This window comes from Physeter macrocephalus, unplaced genomic scaffold, assembly GCF_002837175.3.
Source record: "Physeter macrocephalus isolate SW-GA unplaced genomic scaffold, ASM283717v5 random_24, whole genome shotgun sequence".
Lineage (NCBI taxonomy): Eukaryota > Metazoa > Chordata > Mammalia > Artiodactyla > Physeteridae > Physeter > Physeter macrocephalus.
The window spans coordinates 75,651-94,047 of NW_021145311.1; the positions used below are offsets into that span (position 1 = coordinate 75,651).

The 18,397-nt window shown below is 53.6% G+C and overlaps 1 protein-coding gene and 1 non-coding gene across 2 annotated transcripts; both read left to right on the forward strand.

Annotated features, from left to right (window-relative positions):
* Positions 1-31: 31 nt before the first annotated feature.
* On the forward strand, positions 32-18,336 carry MYDGF (myeloid derived growth factor). The gene is made up of 6 exons (XM_024134080.3): positions 32-5,200; positions 6,337-6,387; positions 13,620-13,681; positions 15,039-15,120; positions 16,284-16,356; positions 17,770-18,336. Exons 1-6 carry the CDS (start codon positions 5,021-5,023, stop codon positions 17,847-17,849), a joined length of 528 nt encoding a protein of 175 aa, XP_023989848.1. The 5' UTR covers positions 32-5,020; the 3' UTR covers positions 17,850-18,336.
* Positions 8,813-8,885, forward strand: TRNAE-CUC (transfer RNA glutamic acid (anticodon CUC)). The gene has a single exon. It is a non-coding gene; the product is annotated as a tRNA-Glu (tRNA).
* Positions 18,337-18,397: the final 61 nt, after the last annotated feature.

The window sequence follows — 18,397 nt, forward strand, 5'->3', positions numbered from 1 at the left end:
GGAGGCTGAGCCAAGGGCACGGCAGTCCTTGCAGCCGAAGGATGGGGGCGCTGCTTGCTCGGCGGTGCTGCCTTGGCACGAAGTGGGGGCATGGGGCACCACCGCTCAGCCAACTGGCCCAGTAAGGACAGGCCCAGAGGTCCAGAGGCAGCCCGTGGGTGCCTCCGAGGTTCCCAGCCCAGGGTGTCACGGGTGGCCTGGCCCTTACTTCCTTTTGCACCTCTCCTTGTCTGGAGACTTGACTCAGCGGTTGGGGGTCAGGACACGCCGATAAAGGAGGGCAGGCCGTGCCCCTCTTCATGTCTGTCCTAACAGCTGAGAGACTAGGAGACCGGAGACCATGCCTGCGCAGAGGGCACTCTTGGTACTTGAGTTTCTAACAGCACGGTGGCCTCTCCCTGTGCCATCACCCGCTCCATCCTTTCGGAAGGTCCAGTTTTATTTTTAATGGCTTAAAGAATAAAACAAACCAGTACAAAAGGATATAGCGAGGAAAAATACTTCCTCCCTCCCGAGAGGTAACCCCTCCCCAGTCTCTCTTTTTAATACCTGCCTTCTATTCTGCCCTGTGAATGTGCCATAATTTATTTTGCCAGGCACCTATCAAGGGATAACATAGATTATTCTGGGCTTTTTGTATAAATCAACAGACTTTGTCAAGGGCCAGATAGTAAATATTTCAGGCTTTGTAGGCCAGGCAGTCTCTGTTGCAACCGCTCAACTCTGGCCCTCGCAGTTCAAAAGCAGCCACGGGTGATGTGTGAATGAATGGGCGTGGCTGTGTGCCAATAAAACTTTATTTACAAAGCCACACAGCCGGCCAGATTTGGCCCACAGGCTGTAATTGACCAACCCCTGGTATAAAGGATCCTACAACAGACAGCCTTGTACATGGTTGGGGCATATGTCTGAGTGTATAGGGTAAATTCCTAGAATTATAAAAAGGCATATTTTTAATTTTGAAGAGTATTGCAAATTACCTTCTAAAGAATGCTTCAGTGTACACACTTCTTGGTGAAGTGTGCTTGCTCCTCCATTCCTTCATTACTACGTGTTATTTTTGCCAATCTTAGGAGTGACACATGGCATCTCACTGTAATTCAAATGCACATTTCTTTTATGTGTACGAATATTTTCATGCTTTAAGACACTTGTTTAGGAGTAATCATTTGCCCACCTTTCTTTTGATCTATTGACCTCACTGATTTGTAGACACTCTTTATATATGAAGGAAATCAGTCCATGGTCATACATGTTGCAAATTGAACTGTGTTGCTGATCTCAAACTGTTTTATGGGTAGGAAACTCAGCCAGTGAATGTTTAAAATCATCTCAGGAACAAGAAGATGTCTTGCCCTTAATCCGCTGTGAAAGAAAGTGGAGAGGCAACTAGTCACAAGTCACAGAATGACAGAAGCTGGTGAGAAAGGGGGCACTGGGGTTGCCCCCCGAGGCTTGGCAGCCCGCGCCCTGCAGTTGTCTCAAGCAGGAACTTTTTGGGGGTGGGGTGGGGCGGGGCGTGCCTCACAGCATTCGGGATCTTAGTTCCCCAACCAGGGATCGAACCCACACTCCCTGCAGTGGAAGCGTGGAGTCAACCACTGGACCGCCAGGGAAGCCCCTCAAGCAGGAGCTCTTCATCGGAACTTACTACCCCTACCTCCCTCGGTCAGTACTCAGCATCCATCGGCCAAACTTCAGTCAGTTGTATTCCTGCCCGGACAACAAGGCCTGGGGAGGGACATGGGGGGATGGGGGATGGGCAGCTACAAAAGGACAAGTGTCTGCTGGCAGAAGGTCTTGGTCTTGGAGGTGGCAGGTTAAGAGACATTTGTTTTCTTCACGGTTGATACAGGGCCGCTTGTTTTCTCCACCATGGTGGGATTTCCATCTGAGGGAGGGTTCCCACTCTGTTTCAGGTCGCCCGTGTACATGCTCGAGTCCTTTCTTGGTGGAAGTGCTCAGCTCTTCCCTAACTGGCAAGAACCCATAAGCGATGACATAAAAACCCACTTCATATCGTTGGCAGATACTTTCCCAGTTTGTCATTTGCCTTTCAAACATGTTTATGGTATTTTTTTAATTCTCTATTTTTTTTAAATTGAAGTATAGTTGATTTATAATGCTGTATGGTGTTTTGTTTTTTCGGCCGCACCTCGAGGCATGCTGGATCCTAGGTCCCCAACCAGGGACCGAACCCATGCCCCCCTCAGCAGAAGCGCGGAGTCCCAACCACTGGACCACCAGGGAAGCCTCTGTTTCTTTTTTTTGTTTGTTTTTTTAAAATCAACTATAGACACATGAGAAGTTGCAAAAACAGTGCAGAGTCCCGTGTACCCTTCATTCACCCAGCTTACATCTTACTTAGCTAACCCTAGCACACTGTCACACCAGGAAACTGATGTGAATACGACACAATTAACTAGACTCTAGACCTTATTCAGATTTTATCAGCTTTCACATGCACTCATTTGTGTGTGTGTAGTTCTATTCCACGCTGTCACCTGTACAGATTCCTAGAACCACCCCCACAGTCAAAATACAGAGCTGATGGGGACTTCCCCGGTGGGTCAGGTGATTAAGACTCCGTGCTTCCACTTCAGGGGGCCCAGGTTTGATCCCTGGTCCGGGAACTAGGATCTCACATGCTCTGCAGCCAAAAAGAAAAAAAAAAAAAAAAAAGAAAATACAGAGCTGTTTATTCACCACAAGGGAGCTCCTTCATGCATCCTCTTTTTTTTTTTTTTTTTTTTTTGGTACGCGGGCCTCTCACTGTTGTGGCCTCTCCCATTGCAGAGCACAGGCTCTGGACGCGCAGGCTCAGCGGCCATGGCTCACGGGCCCAGCCACTCCACGGCATGTGGGATCTTCCCGGACCGGGGCATGAACCCGTGTTCCCTGCATTGGCAGGCGGACTCTCAACCACTGCGCCACCAGGGAAGCCCCATGCATCCTCTTTATTATGTCCTCACCCACCCTGTTTATGGTGTCCTGACCATGGAGAGAAAAGTCGTGATACCTGTGTTATCAAATCTTTTCTTCCTTTATGACTGCTAGATTTCATGTCATGATCAAAAAGCAGGATCTTGGGAATGATGGGTTTTTTTCTTTTAATCCCTTCAGTTTTTTGTTCGTTTTTTGGAGGCAAAAAGGAAAACAGAGAAACAAGAGGCTTAGGGCTCAGTCTTTCTGAAAACACACACACACCTACCCCTCTTTGAGTAGGAAACTCAAGACCACTCACAACTGAAATACCTTGTTAGCAAAAGCGCTTGGCCACTAATTGAATCCTTCATAGCGACAGGCTGGTCAAACACAGCGCTGAGGTTATGGAGATATAAGGGAATCCTGCTGTGTTTAACACAGAATAGGTCTGCCGGCCTCCAATTTATGGAGCCAATTCCTAACGGTCCACAGCAGCCAGCTGCAAAGAGGGAGCTATTTCTGCAGAAATAGTGGAGTTCCCTAATGCCCTTCATCCAGCTTCCCCTAATGTGAACATCTTACGTCACTATGGTACAAGCCAGGTTATTGAAGCCAGGAAATTAACATCAATACAATCCTATTATCTAATATACAGACCTTATTTGGATTTCACCATTTCTCCCTCTAATGTCATTTTTCTGGTCCCGGATTGTTTGTGTCCTCTGCCCCCAAATTCATGTTGAACCCTAACACCCAGTGTGATGGTATGAGGAGGTGGGGGGGGTCTTTGGGAAATGATTAAGTCATGAGGGTGGAGCCCTCATGAATGGGATTAGTGTCCTCATAAAGGGACCCCAGAGAGCTCCCTCTCTCCCTCCATAATGTAAGGACATAGCAAGATGGAGTCTGTGAACCAGGAAATGGGCTCTCACCAGACACCAATTCTGCCAGAGCCTTGATCTTGAATTTCCAGCCTCCAGATCTGTGAGAAATAAATGTGCGTTGTTTAAGCCAGCCAGTCTGTGGGACTTTGTTATAATAGCCCAGACTAAGGCAAGGATCCAATCCAGGATCCCACATTTCCTTTCCATGTCTTGGTCTCCTCACTCTGTGATGGTTCCTCAGTCTTTGTCTTTACTGACACTTTTTTTTTTTTTTTCCCGATACGCGGGCCTCTCACTGCTGTGGCCTCTCCCGCTGCGTAGCACAGGCTCCGGACGCGCAGGCTCAGCAGCCATGGCTCACGGGCCCAGCCGCTCCGCGGCATGTGGCATCCTCCCGGACCGGGGCACGAACTCGCGTCCCCTGCATCGGCAGGTGGACTCTCAACCACTGCGCCACCAGGGAAGCCCCCTTTCCTGACACTTTTAAAGAGTACTGCCAGTTATCCTGGTAGAATGTCTCTCAACTTGGATTCATTTGGTATTTGCTTTGATTAAACTGAGGTCGTCCATTTTGGACAGGAATTCCACGGAGATGCCACTGAGAATGTCCTTCTCTGCATCCCATTGGCGGCTCCACGGTGTCACTGTCTCATTTTTAGCGACGTTGACTTGATCACTAGGCTAAAGATGGTGTCACCACTGTAAAATTACTACTTTCCCTTTGTAACCAATATGTATCTTGGGGGGGAAATACTTTGAGACAACGCAAATATCCTGTTTGTCACCATACGTTTCCCCCACCAGTTTTTAGCAGCGATCCACGGATCTTGGCTGTAACAATCATGAGGTGTTTGCTCAACGGTTATCTGTCATTTCCCTCATTCTGCCTACAGGTATTAATCTGAATATTAGTGGTGATCTTTTATTTCTTTCACTCCTTGTACACGTACGAACTGGAGGAGCTGAAGGGTCAATCACTTGCCTAGTGAGAGACGAATGGACCCTAAACCAAGGAACCTGTTCCAATTTCACGCACCCCAGGACTCTAGCTGTACTTCCAAGCCCCGCCCCAAGATGGCGGCCCGGGCCGGAGGGGCGGGGCGCTCCGGATCACGTGGCCGTGTCGACGCCGACGGGGCCTGCGGCGGACGCCCCACTTGTCCCTCGCCGCGCTCCGTCCGTCGTCCCTGCCCAGTGAACCTGATCTCAAGATGGCGGCGCCCAGCAGAAGAAGGAATGGCGGCGGCGGCGCCGTGAGCTTGTGGGCCGCGCTGCTCCTGGTGGCCGTGGCGCTGAGGCCGGCACGGGCCGTGTCTGAGCCCACGACGGTGGCCTTTGACGTGCGGCCCGGCGGCGTGGTGCACTCCTTCTCCCAGAACGTGGGCCCTGGGGTAGGTGCCTCAGCCACCCTGGGGGCTTGAGCAATGGTGCAGGCGGGGGCAGGGCCTGGGGAGGGGGCGCGGACCGGCGGGGCGGGGTCTGGGGGGAGGGGGGAAACGGACCGGAGGGGGCGGGGCCTGAGGGGTCGCGGACCGGCGCGGGTAGGGCCTGAGGATGGAGGGCGGGACTTGGTAGCGAGGCCTGACAGAACTAAGAAGGGAGGCGGGGCTCCTGGGGGCTGGCGGCTTTGGGAAGGCTGGGTCACTAGCTTTGTCCCTAATTCCTGTCTCATGCCCAGCGTGCCCAAGCAGCCCTGTCCCCCAGACCCAGGTGACTCCCTCGCTGTTGGAGGGCAGGACGGACCCAGAGATGGGGAGAGGGGAGCTGGAGGCTGATGAGCATATGCCTCCAGGGCCTGCAGAAGGTCGTCCCTCTGTAGCTCTGACCAGGGAGGAAGTGGACAGGCGTTGCTCTTTCCTTCCATTGCACAAGGTCCCCCCGTCTTTTTCATCGAAATGTGGGGCCAGGCCCTCCTTACCTGGAGGTAGCAGGCCTGGGTCTAGTCTAGCCCGTCCCTAGCTTATTGGAGAAGTCGCTTCCTCTTCCAGTCTCCTTTTCCCTGCCTGTAACAACGATATCAATCATCACTATTTGTTGAGTACTTCCTTATAACCAGAGGATATTGTGCCATATTCTTTATGTGAGGCCCATTTTACAGATGAAGAAACAGAGGCTCAGAAAGCTTTGCACTTTTCCAAGGTCCACAGCGGAGCAGAGATGGCCCCCTAGGTGCCCCTGCTTCCAAAGTTCATGTTCCTAGACGGGTGGGTGCTAGAGGGGGGTGTGACCTCCCCTTTCCTGTTCTTCATCCCCCAGAAGCCATCTGGGTTGTTTGTCCTGACCCAGGATCTCCCAAGTAGGCAGACAGGTGCAGGAGTTCCAGATCTGCAGACATTGGAAGGCCTTGCAGGGCTGGCCTCCAGGGACATCGGCCAGAGGGATCTGGCTCCACCTCCTTTCTCTGAGTGCAGATACTCAAAAGCAGGATCTTCTTGATTCTGGATCTCAGAAGGACATCCTGAGACCCTGTACTTCAAGCACTAACGATTATCTCCTACTGAGACTTTTTTTTCCTTCCATTCTCTAGGACAAATATACATGTGTGTTCACCTACGCATCTCAAGGAGGGACCAATGAGGTGAGTTGTTCAAAATTCTACGTGGTTTAGTACGACAGTATCCATTGTCATACAGAGATGCTCTCTAGGGGACACTGGACATCAGACTATTCTTACCTAGCCAATAAAAGACAGTGCTTAAGTAACATAATGACAGCAGATTCCATTCATAATTCCACGGAGTGAACAAACGTCTGGACAGAAGGAGGGATGTGAGACGTGACTCTGCCATTCCCATGAGTCTCTGTTAAGGGTATTGTGTTCATTTTTTGTGCTGAGTAACAAATTATCACAGACTGAGCAGCTTAAAACAACACCCATTTATTATCCCACGGTTCTGGAGGTCAGAAGTCCCGGTCGGCTCAGCTGGATGCTTCACAAAGCGACAATCAAGGTGTCAGCTGGGCTGGGTGTTCATCTGCAGGCTCTGGGGAGAACCCTCGTCCAGACACATTTCAGTTGTTAGCAGAATTCGGTCCCTTTCTGTGTGAAACTGAGGTCCCTAGTTCCTTGCTGGCTGTTTTCTCCAGCTGGAGGCAGAGGAGGAGGTAAGAGAGATGCGAAGCACGAGAAGGAGGTAGTGCACCACAGCTGGCTTTGAGGGACCACGTGGGATGGAGGACATGGCCTCCAGGAGCTGAGAGTGGCCCCCAGCTGGCAGCAAGGAAACGAGGGCTTCAGTCCTCCAACTGCAAGGAATGAATTCTGCTGCAACCACATGAGTTGGAAGAGGACCCAGAGCTCCAGGTGGGAATGCAATCTGGCTGACACTTTGATGTCAGCTTATGAGACTGAGCAAAGGACCCAGCCCCACCACGCCTGGACTTCTAACCTACAGAATTGTGAGCTAATGAATGGGCATTGCCTTTTTTTTTTTTTTAATTTAATTTATTTATTTCTGGCTGCATTGGGTCTTTGTTGCTGCGCGCGGGCTTTCTCTAGTTGCAGCGGGCGGTGGCTACTCTTCGTTGCGGTGCATGGGCTTCTCATTGTGGTGGCTTCTCTTGAGGAGCACGGGCTCTAGGTGCGTGGGCTTCAGTAGTTGTGGCACGTGGGCTCAGTAGTTGTGGCTCGTCGACTCTAGAGCGCAGGTTCAGTAGTTGTGACTCACGGGCTGAGTTGCTCCGTGGCACGTTGGATATTCCCGGACCAGGGCTCGAACCCTTGTCCCCTGCATTGGCAGGCGGGTTCTTAACCACTGCGCCACCAGGGAAGTCCGGCACAGCTTTTTTGTTTGTTTGTTTGTTTGTTTTTTTTTTGTGGTATGCGGGCCTTCCTCTGTTGTGGCCTCTCCCGTTGCGGAGCACAGGCTCTGGACGCGCAGGCTCAGCGGCCATGGCTCACGGGCCCAGCCGCTCCACGGCATGTGGGATCTTCCCATACCGGGGCGCGAACCCGGTTCCCCTGCATCGGCAGGCGGACGCGCAACCACTGCGCCACCAGGGAAGCCCCGGCACAGCTTTTAATGCTACTAAATTTGTGGTAATTTGTCACACAGTGTAGTGAGTTGAATGAGGCCCCCCCATAAAGATATGTCCACATCCTAATGCCTTGAACCTGTGACTTTTAAGAAAAAGTCTTTGTAGATAAAATTAAGTTAAAGATCTTGAAATGAACAGATTATCCTGGATTACCCAGGTGAGCCCTAAATCCAGTGGCACACATCCTTATAAGAGACACACATGGGAGATTTGATAAAAAGAAGACACACAGAGGAAAAGGCCATGTGAAGATGGAGGCAGAGGTAGAGTGATGTGGCCACAAGCCAAGGGACACCTGGAGCCACCGGAAACTGGAAGATGTAGGAAGGATTCTCCCCTGGAGCCTCCAGAGGGAACACGGCCCTGCCCACACCTTGATTTTGGACTGCTGGCCTCCAGACTGTGAGAGAACAGATTTCAGCTGTAAGCTACCAAATTTGTGGTGATTTGTTCCAGCAGCCCCAGGAAACGAATACACACAGCAATAGATTACTGTTACAGCCAGTAATGCACCATTACAGATAAATACTCTGAGGATAAAATACTGTTGTTAAATTCTGGCTAGACACTGCCGCTTGGTTCTGTCTGAAGGGAGCGCAGCACACGTGTTTGAGAAGAGACACAAAACAGACTTTCTCCTCTTGATTGTTAGAAAGAATGAAAGATAATTGAAAAGGAAGAATTAATTGTCACTGCGAAAGTCAGTGTAAAGCATCTTTGGTACCCCTAAATTGTGCTTTCCTCCCCAATCCTCAGGCTGTAGGGAACACTCCTGTCCTTCCAGAAGAGTCTATGGCACTGTGTCCCCTAACAACGGAGAGTCCCAGAGATGGAGGCTGCCTAGGGACCGCTCCATGTTTGCCTGCCACGTGCCTACCCCTCCCAGCATCCTGGTTCTGAGTCCATCTCTTCCCCCCGCACTCCCCGACTCACGGCAGCACATTAAAATGGGCAAGAGCGTGAATTCCCTGGTGGTCCAGTGGTCAGGACTCGGCGCTCTCACTGCCGTGGCCCCAGGTTCGATCCCTGGTCGGGGAACTAAGTTCCTGCAAGCCGGGCAGAGCGGCCAAAAACAAACAAAAAAAAGGGTGAGAGCGAGTCCGCCCGCTCCACCAGGCACTGCTGACTTTAGAGGCGAGGTCGCTCTCTGTGGGGGGCCGTCCTGGGCAGCCTCCCTGGCCCCCACCCACTCGATGCCAGCAGCTGCCCCACCGTGTGCGCTGGGGGACAAAAGGGTCCCCAAGTGAAAACCACTGGGCAAGAGTGACATGAAATGCAGTCCTTATTTTGGATAGTTCCAGTTTGTAAGTAAAAGTAAATGATTCCTAGCATTTTTCATGTTTCATTTATTTATTTTTTTGGCTGCACCGCGTAGCATGTGGGACCTTAGTTCCCTGACCAGGGATTGAACCGGCGCCCCCTGCATTGGAAGCACGGAGTCTTAACCACGGGACCACCAGGGAAGTCCCCCAGCAACAGTATTTTAACAAAATGTAGCAAACGCCTGGTGACACCCTTCCCAGCGGTGTCACCAGGGGGTTGCAGCTCTGCTGGGGAGCATCGCTGCCCTTCCCCCGCCTCCAGGACAGCAGGCATCCTGCGATCATCCGCCCCTTCCTTGGCCACCCCCAGGCCTCGCTGCTTCTCCAGGTGGTCCATTCCATTGTGGATGGTGACAAGTGGTGGAACATTCTCCCTTGGTCCAGGCCCCTTGGTCCAGCCATGCCCTTCCACGAGCTCCAGATCAGTCCCAAAGCGCCTTCCTCCCCCAGTCAGCCCTTTCCGTGCCTCCTTTGTTGTGTAGAAGATCAATTCATTATACAATAAAATTGTGATAGCACCATCGCCTTCGTGTTTGTCGGGCGGCCCGCAGTGTGCTGAGACAGATACACGTCTCGTTTCCTCTTCAGAACCCCAGGAGGCTGTCCTTATCCCCGCCTCACACACGAGGACACAGTGGCCCAGAGGCTGAAGACTGCCCTGGCTCCCCCAGCTGGGATGTGACCAAGGTCCCCAAGGCGCAGGCCCCTGACCGCCGCCCTGAGCCAGGCAGAACACGCCCCGCGTCACCAGCAGCTCGGAAAAGAGCGCCCGCGCCTCCCTAACGGGACCCTTGGGATGGACAGTCCACTGCAGCGTAGAGGGAGAGAGCTAGGCTCACTCTTGGAAAGGTGGCTGGGTCACAAATTCTAAAACCAGCATCGGGCTTGATTCTCCCGTTTCGGGTGAGGGGACTGATTCATCCTCAAGGAAACACCTAAGAGCACAGCAGACATGTCCAGCACCGACTTGTTCCGGCAGCACCAGCCTAGAACTGTGATCATCAGACACCACAGGCTGACTGCAGATCTGCGTGAACCCAACGGTGTAACCCACGGGCTCTCTGGCTGCTGGCCTGCCGCCCGCTTGGGAGCAAACGGCCGGCTGGATTCTCAGCAAACGTGCAGGGGCTGTCCAAGATGTTCTCCGGGATCTGCCTGGCCACACTTGGGGGCCCTGCCAAGATGCCCCTCAGAGCAGCTGGAACGGAAGCCCCAGAGGCCCACGTGGTGCTTCTCTAGAGCCATCGTCAACAGAGGGGAAATGGGTCTGTGGTCTGGGCTCCCAAGGGGCCCGGGATGCAGGCTGGGCTTGGAGAGAGCGGGAGGCCAGGCTGCTTTGACAGTGGTTCGTTTCTCCAGAGGGTCACCTGAGAGGCCGGCCGGTGCCGGGTGACAGCAAGCCCAGGGTTATTCATCATCTCAGCGCCAGCCAGGATCCTGAGCAGCCAGAGAGCTCGTCCAAGGTTGGCGGGAATGTGGCCACTTGGGAAGACTGGCCCTTTCTTATCAAGTTAAACATACAACCCCATGCTTCCACTACTCGGTATCTACCCGTTAGAAATGAAAACTTATGTCCACACAAAGCTTGTACGTCAATGTTCACAGCAGCCTGATTCATAATAGCCAACAAGCGGAAACAACCCAAGTGTCCCCCAGCTGATGATGGATAAACACAGTGTGGTCCCTTCACACATGGGAACATCAGTCAGCCATGAAAAGGGGAGAAGCACTGACACTCGCTACAACGTGGACGGACCCTGAAAACGCGATGCTCAGTGAGAGACGCCAGACACAGAAGGACACACAGTGTGTGATCCCATTGATGGGAAACGTCCAGAACAGGCAGATCCACAGACACAGAGAGTGGGTTCGTGGTGGCTGGGCTGGGGGAGGCGATGGGGGTGTGCCTGCTCATGGGGATGGAACTTCTCTCGGGGGGTGATGAGAATTAGATACAGTTGATGGTTGCAAAGCTCGGAATATACTAGGAAGCATTGAAGCATGCACGTTAAAAGAGCATATCGTCTATACGTGTTTTGTTTTTTAATATAAATTTATTTATTTATTTTTGGCTGCGTTGGGTCTTCGTTGCTGTGCACGGGCTTTCTCTAGTTGCGGTAGGCAGGGCCTACTCTTCATTGCGGTGCGCAGGCTTCTCATTGTTGTGGAGCACAGGCTCCAGGCGTGCGGGCTCAGGAGTTGTGGCACGCGGGCTTAGCTGCTCCGCGGCACGTGGGATCTTCCCGGACCAGGGCTCGAACCCGTGTCCCCTGCATCGGCAGGAGGATTCTTAACTGCTGCGCCACCAGGGAAGCCCCATATTGTATGTTATGTAAACTGTTTCTCAATAAAGATGTTCAAGGTAAGTGAATTATTGATATACATGTAGCCACATGGGTGAATCTGTGTTAGGCTGAGTGAGACTGACCAGCGCAGGAGACCATGTCCTGTGTGATTCCACTCAGGTGGCATTTTGCAAAGGCACAACTGTGGGGACAGCGCAGATCAGTGGTTACCTGGAATTTGCAGGAAGGGGTTGACTCCAGAGGGATGGAGGAGGGATAACTGGGAAGATGGAACTGATCTGTATCTTGATTGGGCGGTGGGTACACAGTGTGCATTTGTCAAAACTCGTAGAACAGACACTGAAATGGGTCCATTTCACCATCTGTCACTTGTCTCCTAATAAAAAATAATAGTGGTTACCAATTACCTGTCCTCGATTACACCCAGCCACTGAGATCCTGAGCCCCCTAGCCTCCGAGAGAAGGTCACAGAGGTTCGGGCTGAACAGGCTGCCCCAAAACACACCCTCGTGTGAGTGTCTGATGCCAAAACCTGAGCCTTACCAAGGGCGCCTACTGTCCACCCCGGCCTGCGGCCTCGAGACCAAGGTCAAGTTCATATAACAAGACCACTCAGAGAGATGTTGACCCTATTGCTAAGAAGCTCTTGGTTTTAATTTTGTTTGCTTTCATAATTAAAAAAAAAATGTTTAAATGTTTGCCTCGGGACTTCCCTGGTGGTCCAGTGGTTAAGACTTCAAGCTCCCAATGCCGGGGGTCCCAGGTCCGATCCCTGGTCAGGGAACTAGATCCCGCATGCATGCCGCAACTAAGACCCGGCACAGCCAAATAAATAAATTAATTAATTAAAAAAAAAAAAAAAAAAAAAAAGAAGCCTCATTTTCATGAAGCTTTTAAGAGCTATGGAAAACCATCCCAGATATATTTCACAGCGTAAAACTGTTTCCTGGTGCTCAGAGGCCTGGAGCCGTGGGCAGGAGTTTTTAATAGAAAATAAATGTGTTGGGCAGGTCCCCTTGCCATGCCTGCCCTACCTGAGTAATTGGCTTCTACCTTCATGCTGCAGGCAAAAGACTTCCAAGTCACCGTGTATTATAATTAACATACAAATGGCCTTGTTTCTATTAATGGAAAAGCTCTGGCATTTAACCAGATGATCAGCAATCGGATTCCACCTTTACTCTCAGGAGAGGACGGGACACTCTCATTTCCCTAGCAAAACGCAAAAACGCCGCAGGTCACCAGACCTTGCGTTTGGCTGGGTTTTCAGAGGCCCTGAAAATGAGAATAAACTGGTAGCAGTGTGTTTTGGAACCATTTAAAAATTTTTTTTAAATTTAATTTTTAAAAAAAGCTAACACAGAGGGCTTCCCTGGTGGCGCAGTGGTTGAGAGTCCGCCTGCCGATGCAGGGGACGCAGGTTCGTGCCCCGGTCCGGGAGGATCCCGCATGCCGCGGAGTGGCTGGGCCCGTGGGCCATGGCCGCTGAGCCTGCGCGTCCAGAGCCTGTGCTCCGCAGCGGGAGAGGCCACAACAGTGAGAGGCCCGCATACCGGAAAAAAAAAAAAAAAAAAAAGCTAACACAGGGACTTCCCTGGTGATCCAGTGGTTAGGACTCCACACTTCCACTGCAGGGGGCATGGGTTCGACCCCTGGTTGGGGAACTAAGATCCCGCGTGCCGTGTGGCCAAAAAAATAAAAATAAAAAAGCTAACACACGTCATTCAAAAAGAAAAAAACATAAAAAGCTCTCCAGCGCCTTCTGTTGGCCCAGTTCCCACCCACGTCCTACATGTAACCAGGGTTATTAAAAATCTTGCATCTTCTCTGAGGACTGCGCTATGCTTATGCAAGCAAGCATGGGTGTATTGTCTCTCCTTCTTTTATTTTTGTTTTTATCTTTCCCAATAGACTTTATTTTTTACACGGAGATTTCCTGTAAACCCCTGCCCCCCAACCATCGCCCACCAGAGTGGGACGTTTGTGACAGTCGTTGATGAACCTACACGGACACGTCATCACCCCAAGTCCAGAGTTGCCATCAGGGTTCACTCCTGGTGTGGTGTGTGCCGTGGGCTTGGACAGACATATAATGATGGCGAGGCTGTGTGTCCTGGACTGACATGCCTGTCCTCTCTCCCCAGAAGTGGCAGATGAGTCTGGGGACCAGCGAAGACCACCAGCACTTCACCTGCACCATCTGGAGGTGAGCGAGGGTCCGGTGGTGGGATCTCCTCCTGGATGAGACACCTTCGCTCTGGGCGGTACCCATACTGACGGCGTCCTGCGCCCCTGAAGGGTCGCAGGCGGGAGAGGGGGTGCCGTCCTGTGTGGGACTTGAGGGCAAGGAGGGCTTCCCAGGGAAGCACGTTGACCCTGAGGCCGAGAGGGGGCCGGGGGGACTGGGAGGCGGCGTCTAGGCAGTGGCTGCAGCCCCGGGAGTGGGGCCGGGCTCCCCAGACGCCACCCCCTTCATGGTCACCCCATCACATTCCTTGCTCAAGGGCTTCATCTCCCGCTGTGCCCACCCTTCTCGTAATCCCACTTCCTGGAGCCCAGCTCCGTGAGCCGAGAACGGGGTGCCGGGCCCTCTGATGGGGAGGAGGGTGATGGAGCTTCACCAATTCCTCTCCCTTCTCCCCTGGGCCTCACGGCCTGGAATGTGTTGCCCAAGCAGAACAGATTTCTCACGCATTTGCCACGCGCCTGACATAGAAGTCCAGCCGCGTTCTCACCCTCACGGGACCGGGGTCAACATAGGGGACAGATCAAGAAGCAGGACACATTAGAGGGCAGCGACAGCGAAATTTACTTAAAGAACACGCTTGCAGGTGTTGGCACAGAATCCCCGTCTCCTGCTCTATGCGTTGCAAACTGCAGGCGTTTTAGTACCAAGTATTGTTGGGGAGCTTCTCGTGGGGGCAGAAGCCCTGTGTCCTCAACACGCTACCGCCAGCCCCGCTTAGAGGGGAGACCCTGTCTGTGCCCCTTCCCAGCCTCAGAGAGAAGCATCCCAGTGGCAAGGAGCCGGGGTGGGGGCCTCCCTAATTACAGGTTAGTAATCAGGGCTGCATCCCCCCGCCAGCAGACCACCATCTCACACAGGCTCGTGAGCACCAGCCCTCCACCTGGGCACAGACCCAGGCCGCACTGGCCCAAAGCAGGGTCCTCAGGCCTCAGCCTCTTAGCTGACCACCCAGCGGCCCCCCAAGGACACGCTCAGCCCCAGACACCCTGCCGTTCCTAGTTAACCCCCATACTTCTCACCCCCGGGGTGTGGCCCGGCCTCACCCCTAGTGCACACCTGGGATGTTGTCCACTGGATGAGAAGTGTTCTGTGAGCGGATGCGAGAGGCCCCGTTCTAGAACAGCTCCTACCCAGAAGGGGAAAGAGGCTTGTCCATCAACGAGCCGGAAGAGCATCCTGGCAAAGAGGAAAGAGTGGATCATATTGAGGGTGCCCCATCCGTCCTTCCCAGAAATGCCTGGCAGCAGATCCCATCTTGGAGAGCAGGGGGGCACGCAGCCCTGGGCTGACCCCGTCACCCGACCTTTCTTTGCAGGCCCCAGGGCAAGTCCTACCTGTACTTTACGCAGTTCAAGGTGGAGGTGCGGGGTGCTGAGATCGAGTACGGCATGGCCTACGTGAGTGTTACCTGCACATGGGGTGGCCGCCTGGCTGGGCCACCATGGACTGCAACTTGGAGACCCCGGGGGGGTGGGGGGGAATGAGGAGATGGACACCAAGCCCTTAGAGGGAGGCCTGGAGGCGCAGGGGGCCAGGGTTACGGTGCCCAGAGGGGAACCCGGCTGACCCCCAGAGACACCTGGCCTCCCTCCTGTAAGGCCCGCCAGCCTCCCACCAGTGCCCCCTGCTGGCAAAGCCAACAGGAAGTCAGGGGCAAGGGGGCTCAGCCCTGGGACAGGGGCAGCGAAGGCGGAAGTTGGCCCAGGGGGCAGGTGAGTGGCTCATTGGTGTCAGGAGGGCCCCACGCCCCTTGGCTCCAGTGACCTGTGGTTCACAGCCCAGCCAGCACCTTCTGCTGCACTCCTGACCCCCACGGCCCCTCCAGAGCCCAGCCACTCTGCAGAGCCCACCCAGCTTCTCCACCTGGGTCAGAAACAGTTTGAAAACCACCTTGTCAGTCCAAGAAGCAGAACCAGTAGGAGACAGGCATTAAGAGATTCACTGCCAGGAATCGGCTTCCACTGTGGGAGCCTGGCTTTGGGGGTTTCCTCCAGGGAAGCCTCAGCTCTGCCCTGAAGGCCCTCCCCCGATTGAATCAGGCCCACCCAGGTCCCCGAGGATAATCTCTTTTACTTAAAGTCAGCTCAGGATGATCCTCTGTCACATCTACAAAATTCTCTCCCAGCAACACCAGCAAGGGTCTGATTGTATAACGGGGACTGTGGCCACTCCAATGACACATCAGACTGTCCACCAGACCGTTAACTAATCGCTCTCTGGGGTCCCTTCCTACTTTGAAACTCTATTATTTTTACTGATTTGAAAAAGACAATTCTGCTGTTTAAAAATTACATGCAAGAGACTGCCATGCTAGTATCATTTCCATAAATTAACTAAAAAAAAATTCCCTTCGATTTGCAGAGAAGGCATGAAGTTTTAAGCTAGTTGACAATCTCTTAAGTGGATTAACCCACTGCTTCTGCTGGATTCTTTTATGTGCTTAAAAAAGCATCTCGCGGCTCTTCAGCAGAAGCATGCAGCTTTAGCCTCTGCTGCTCTGCAAAGCAAAGCGAGCCGTGTTCTTTCCCTATTAGAAAAGTTTCCACTTGTTCCCTTTCAGTCGAAAGCTGCTTTTGAAAGAGAGAGCGATGTGCCCCTGAAAAACGAGGAATTTGAAGTGACCAAAACAGCAGGTACGTAGAGGGGTTTGTGGAGCTGGAATCTAGGTTCTCAAGCAGGGAGTGGGGAGAGAGAGGGGACGAGACCCCCGCTAGAGGGCGATCCAGGGGCCCTGTGGTGAGAGGAGGCTGCCATCCCTAAACGGCTTCCACAAAGGGCCACCTAGTAAATATTTTCGGCTTTGGGGCCCCCTTTGAAACAACTCGACCCAGCCCCCGTAAGGCAGAGTCAGCCATAAGCCACTAGTCAGTGAATGGGGGTGGCTGCCTTCTAATAAAACTTTATTTCGTGAACACTGAACTGTGAATGTCATATCACTTTCCCATATCACAGGATGCCATTTTTCCTTTGATTTTTATTAAAGCTATTTGAAAATGTAGAAACCACCCTTCGCTCACAGGCGGCAGGCACACTTGCCCAATCCCTAGCAGAGAACGGAGAGCATGAGAGTCTGTCCTCGGAGAGCTGCGTCCTGGGACACTCAGCTCCATAGGAGGCCAGGGAGCAGGGGGCCGCGGGGTCTGACGCCTACACAGCCTGGCCGTCCTGGACCCCGTGACAGCTTCAGGCAGCGCGGTCAGGACCTTGTGCATGCATGACACGGGAGACGGGGGTCACCTCCTGGGGCCCCGAGACCCCCGTGGCCTCTGACCCCCATTCAGCTGTAGCCATGCAGGCCAGATGCCGAGCAGAAAGAGGGGCGGTAGGCACCCGAGTTGGGGCTCAGGGTGCGAGAGCAAGGGGGGACGAGTGAGTGAGACAGTGAACACGGGACTGAGCCGAGTCGGGGGGCCCCGAGGGTCCTGAAGGACGGGGGAGAGATGAGGTGAGGAACCCATGTGGCCGTGGACGTCACCAGGCACCAGAGTGGAGGGCAGGGGAGGGGAGTGGGCGGCATGAGCAGGGCTTTTAGGAGGGCCTAGAAGGAGGCCCGACCTGCCCACAGGTCCTCCGGGTGGGGGCAGGGGCCCCTTTAGAGTGGAGATCAAGGACAGAGGGGATTGGGTTCCTGCAGACCCTGAGTCCCAGGGAGCATAGACGGTGAGGATGGACAGGGAGTGGGGGGCAGGCTGGGTGTGCAGAGCTGGGGGTGGCCAGGTTCCCTGACCCTGCCCGAAGAGCGTCAGACAAGTTTGCCAGTGCAAACCTCCAAACCCCAGCCATTCTCAGTGTGGCGAAAATGACCACGGCTCTTCCCACATCGACATCTCCCATGGCCTCCCACTGCCCTCAGGACAGGCCCACAGCCTCTCTGCCTTTCTCCTATCTCTCACCCGTAAGACATCCAGGGCCAGGGGCCTTTCCCTGTGGAGTCCACCTGGAGACTGCTCCCCTGCCTTGCCCTGCTCCCATCGTTGCTCGCGCCCAGCTCAGGACCCGGAGGATTTGCGGAGGCAAGGGCTGACCGAGAGTTTCTTCTTTTGCAGTGTCCCACAGGCCCGGGGCCTTCAAGGCTGAGCTGTCCAAGTTGGTGATCGTGGCCAAGGCGACTCGCAGTGAGCTGTGACCAGGAGTCCCTTTGAGGGCAGCTTTTCCTCATCTCTGCTGAAGGAGCTGGGCCCCATGAGGGCCCAGTACTTGTTTTCTGGGGGGGTGGGGGCTGTTAATTTTCTGCCCAGGCTGATGTTGCCCCGTTCAGAGGGCTTCGCAGGGCAGCTGAGGCCCCAGGGCAGAGTCCAGAGGGCCAGGACTCGCCTGGCTCCCACCTTCCCCTCCCCACGAGGAGTGTGGCTCTGAGACCCACTGCTCTTCTTATCAGAAGAGGCATCAGGGCACAAGGTGGGGCTCATGGGGGTCACAGCTTTTCTGAAGCCAGCAACGTCTCCCCTGGATCAGGCCAGGCTCCGGGATGCTCCTGGGGAGAGCCGTCCTGCTGCTCCCTGACCCTAAGCCAGCTGTTTTCTTGTCATCCCCCAGGGGACAAACTTTCAGACTAACTGGGCAGAAGTGAAATGTTCTTTCATATTTAAATAAATAAGACAATTAAAAAGTAACCACACAGTCTTGGCATCTGGCGCTGGTGCCCACCTGGCTGGGCACGTGGGGCTGGGGGCC

What these genes read in the sequence shown, in the direction of transcription:
- MYDGF (XM_024134080.3), top strand. Translation starts at nt 5,021, where the DNA reads ATGGCGGCGCCCAGCAGAAGAAGGAATGGCGGCGGCGGCGCCGTGAGC. An exon ending in TCGAGTACGGCATGGCCTAC is followed by an intron (nt 15,121 to 16,283) that starts GTGAGTGTTACC and finishes GTTCCCTTTCAG; the next exon opens with TCGAAAGCTGCTTTTGAAAG. An exon ending in TGAAGTGACCAAAACAGCAG is followed by an intron (nt 16,357 to 17,769) that starts GTACGTAGAGGG and finishes CTTCTTTTGCAG; the next exon opens with TGTCCCACAGGCCCGGGGCC.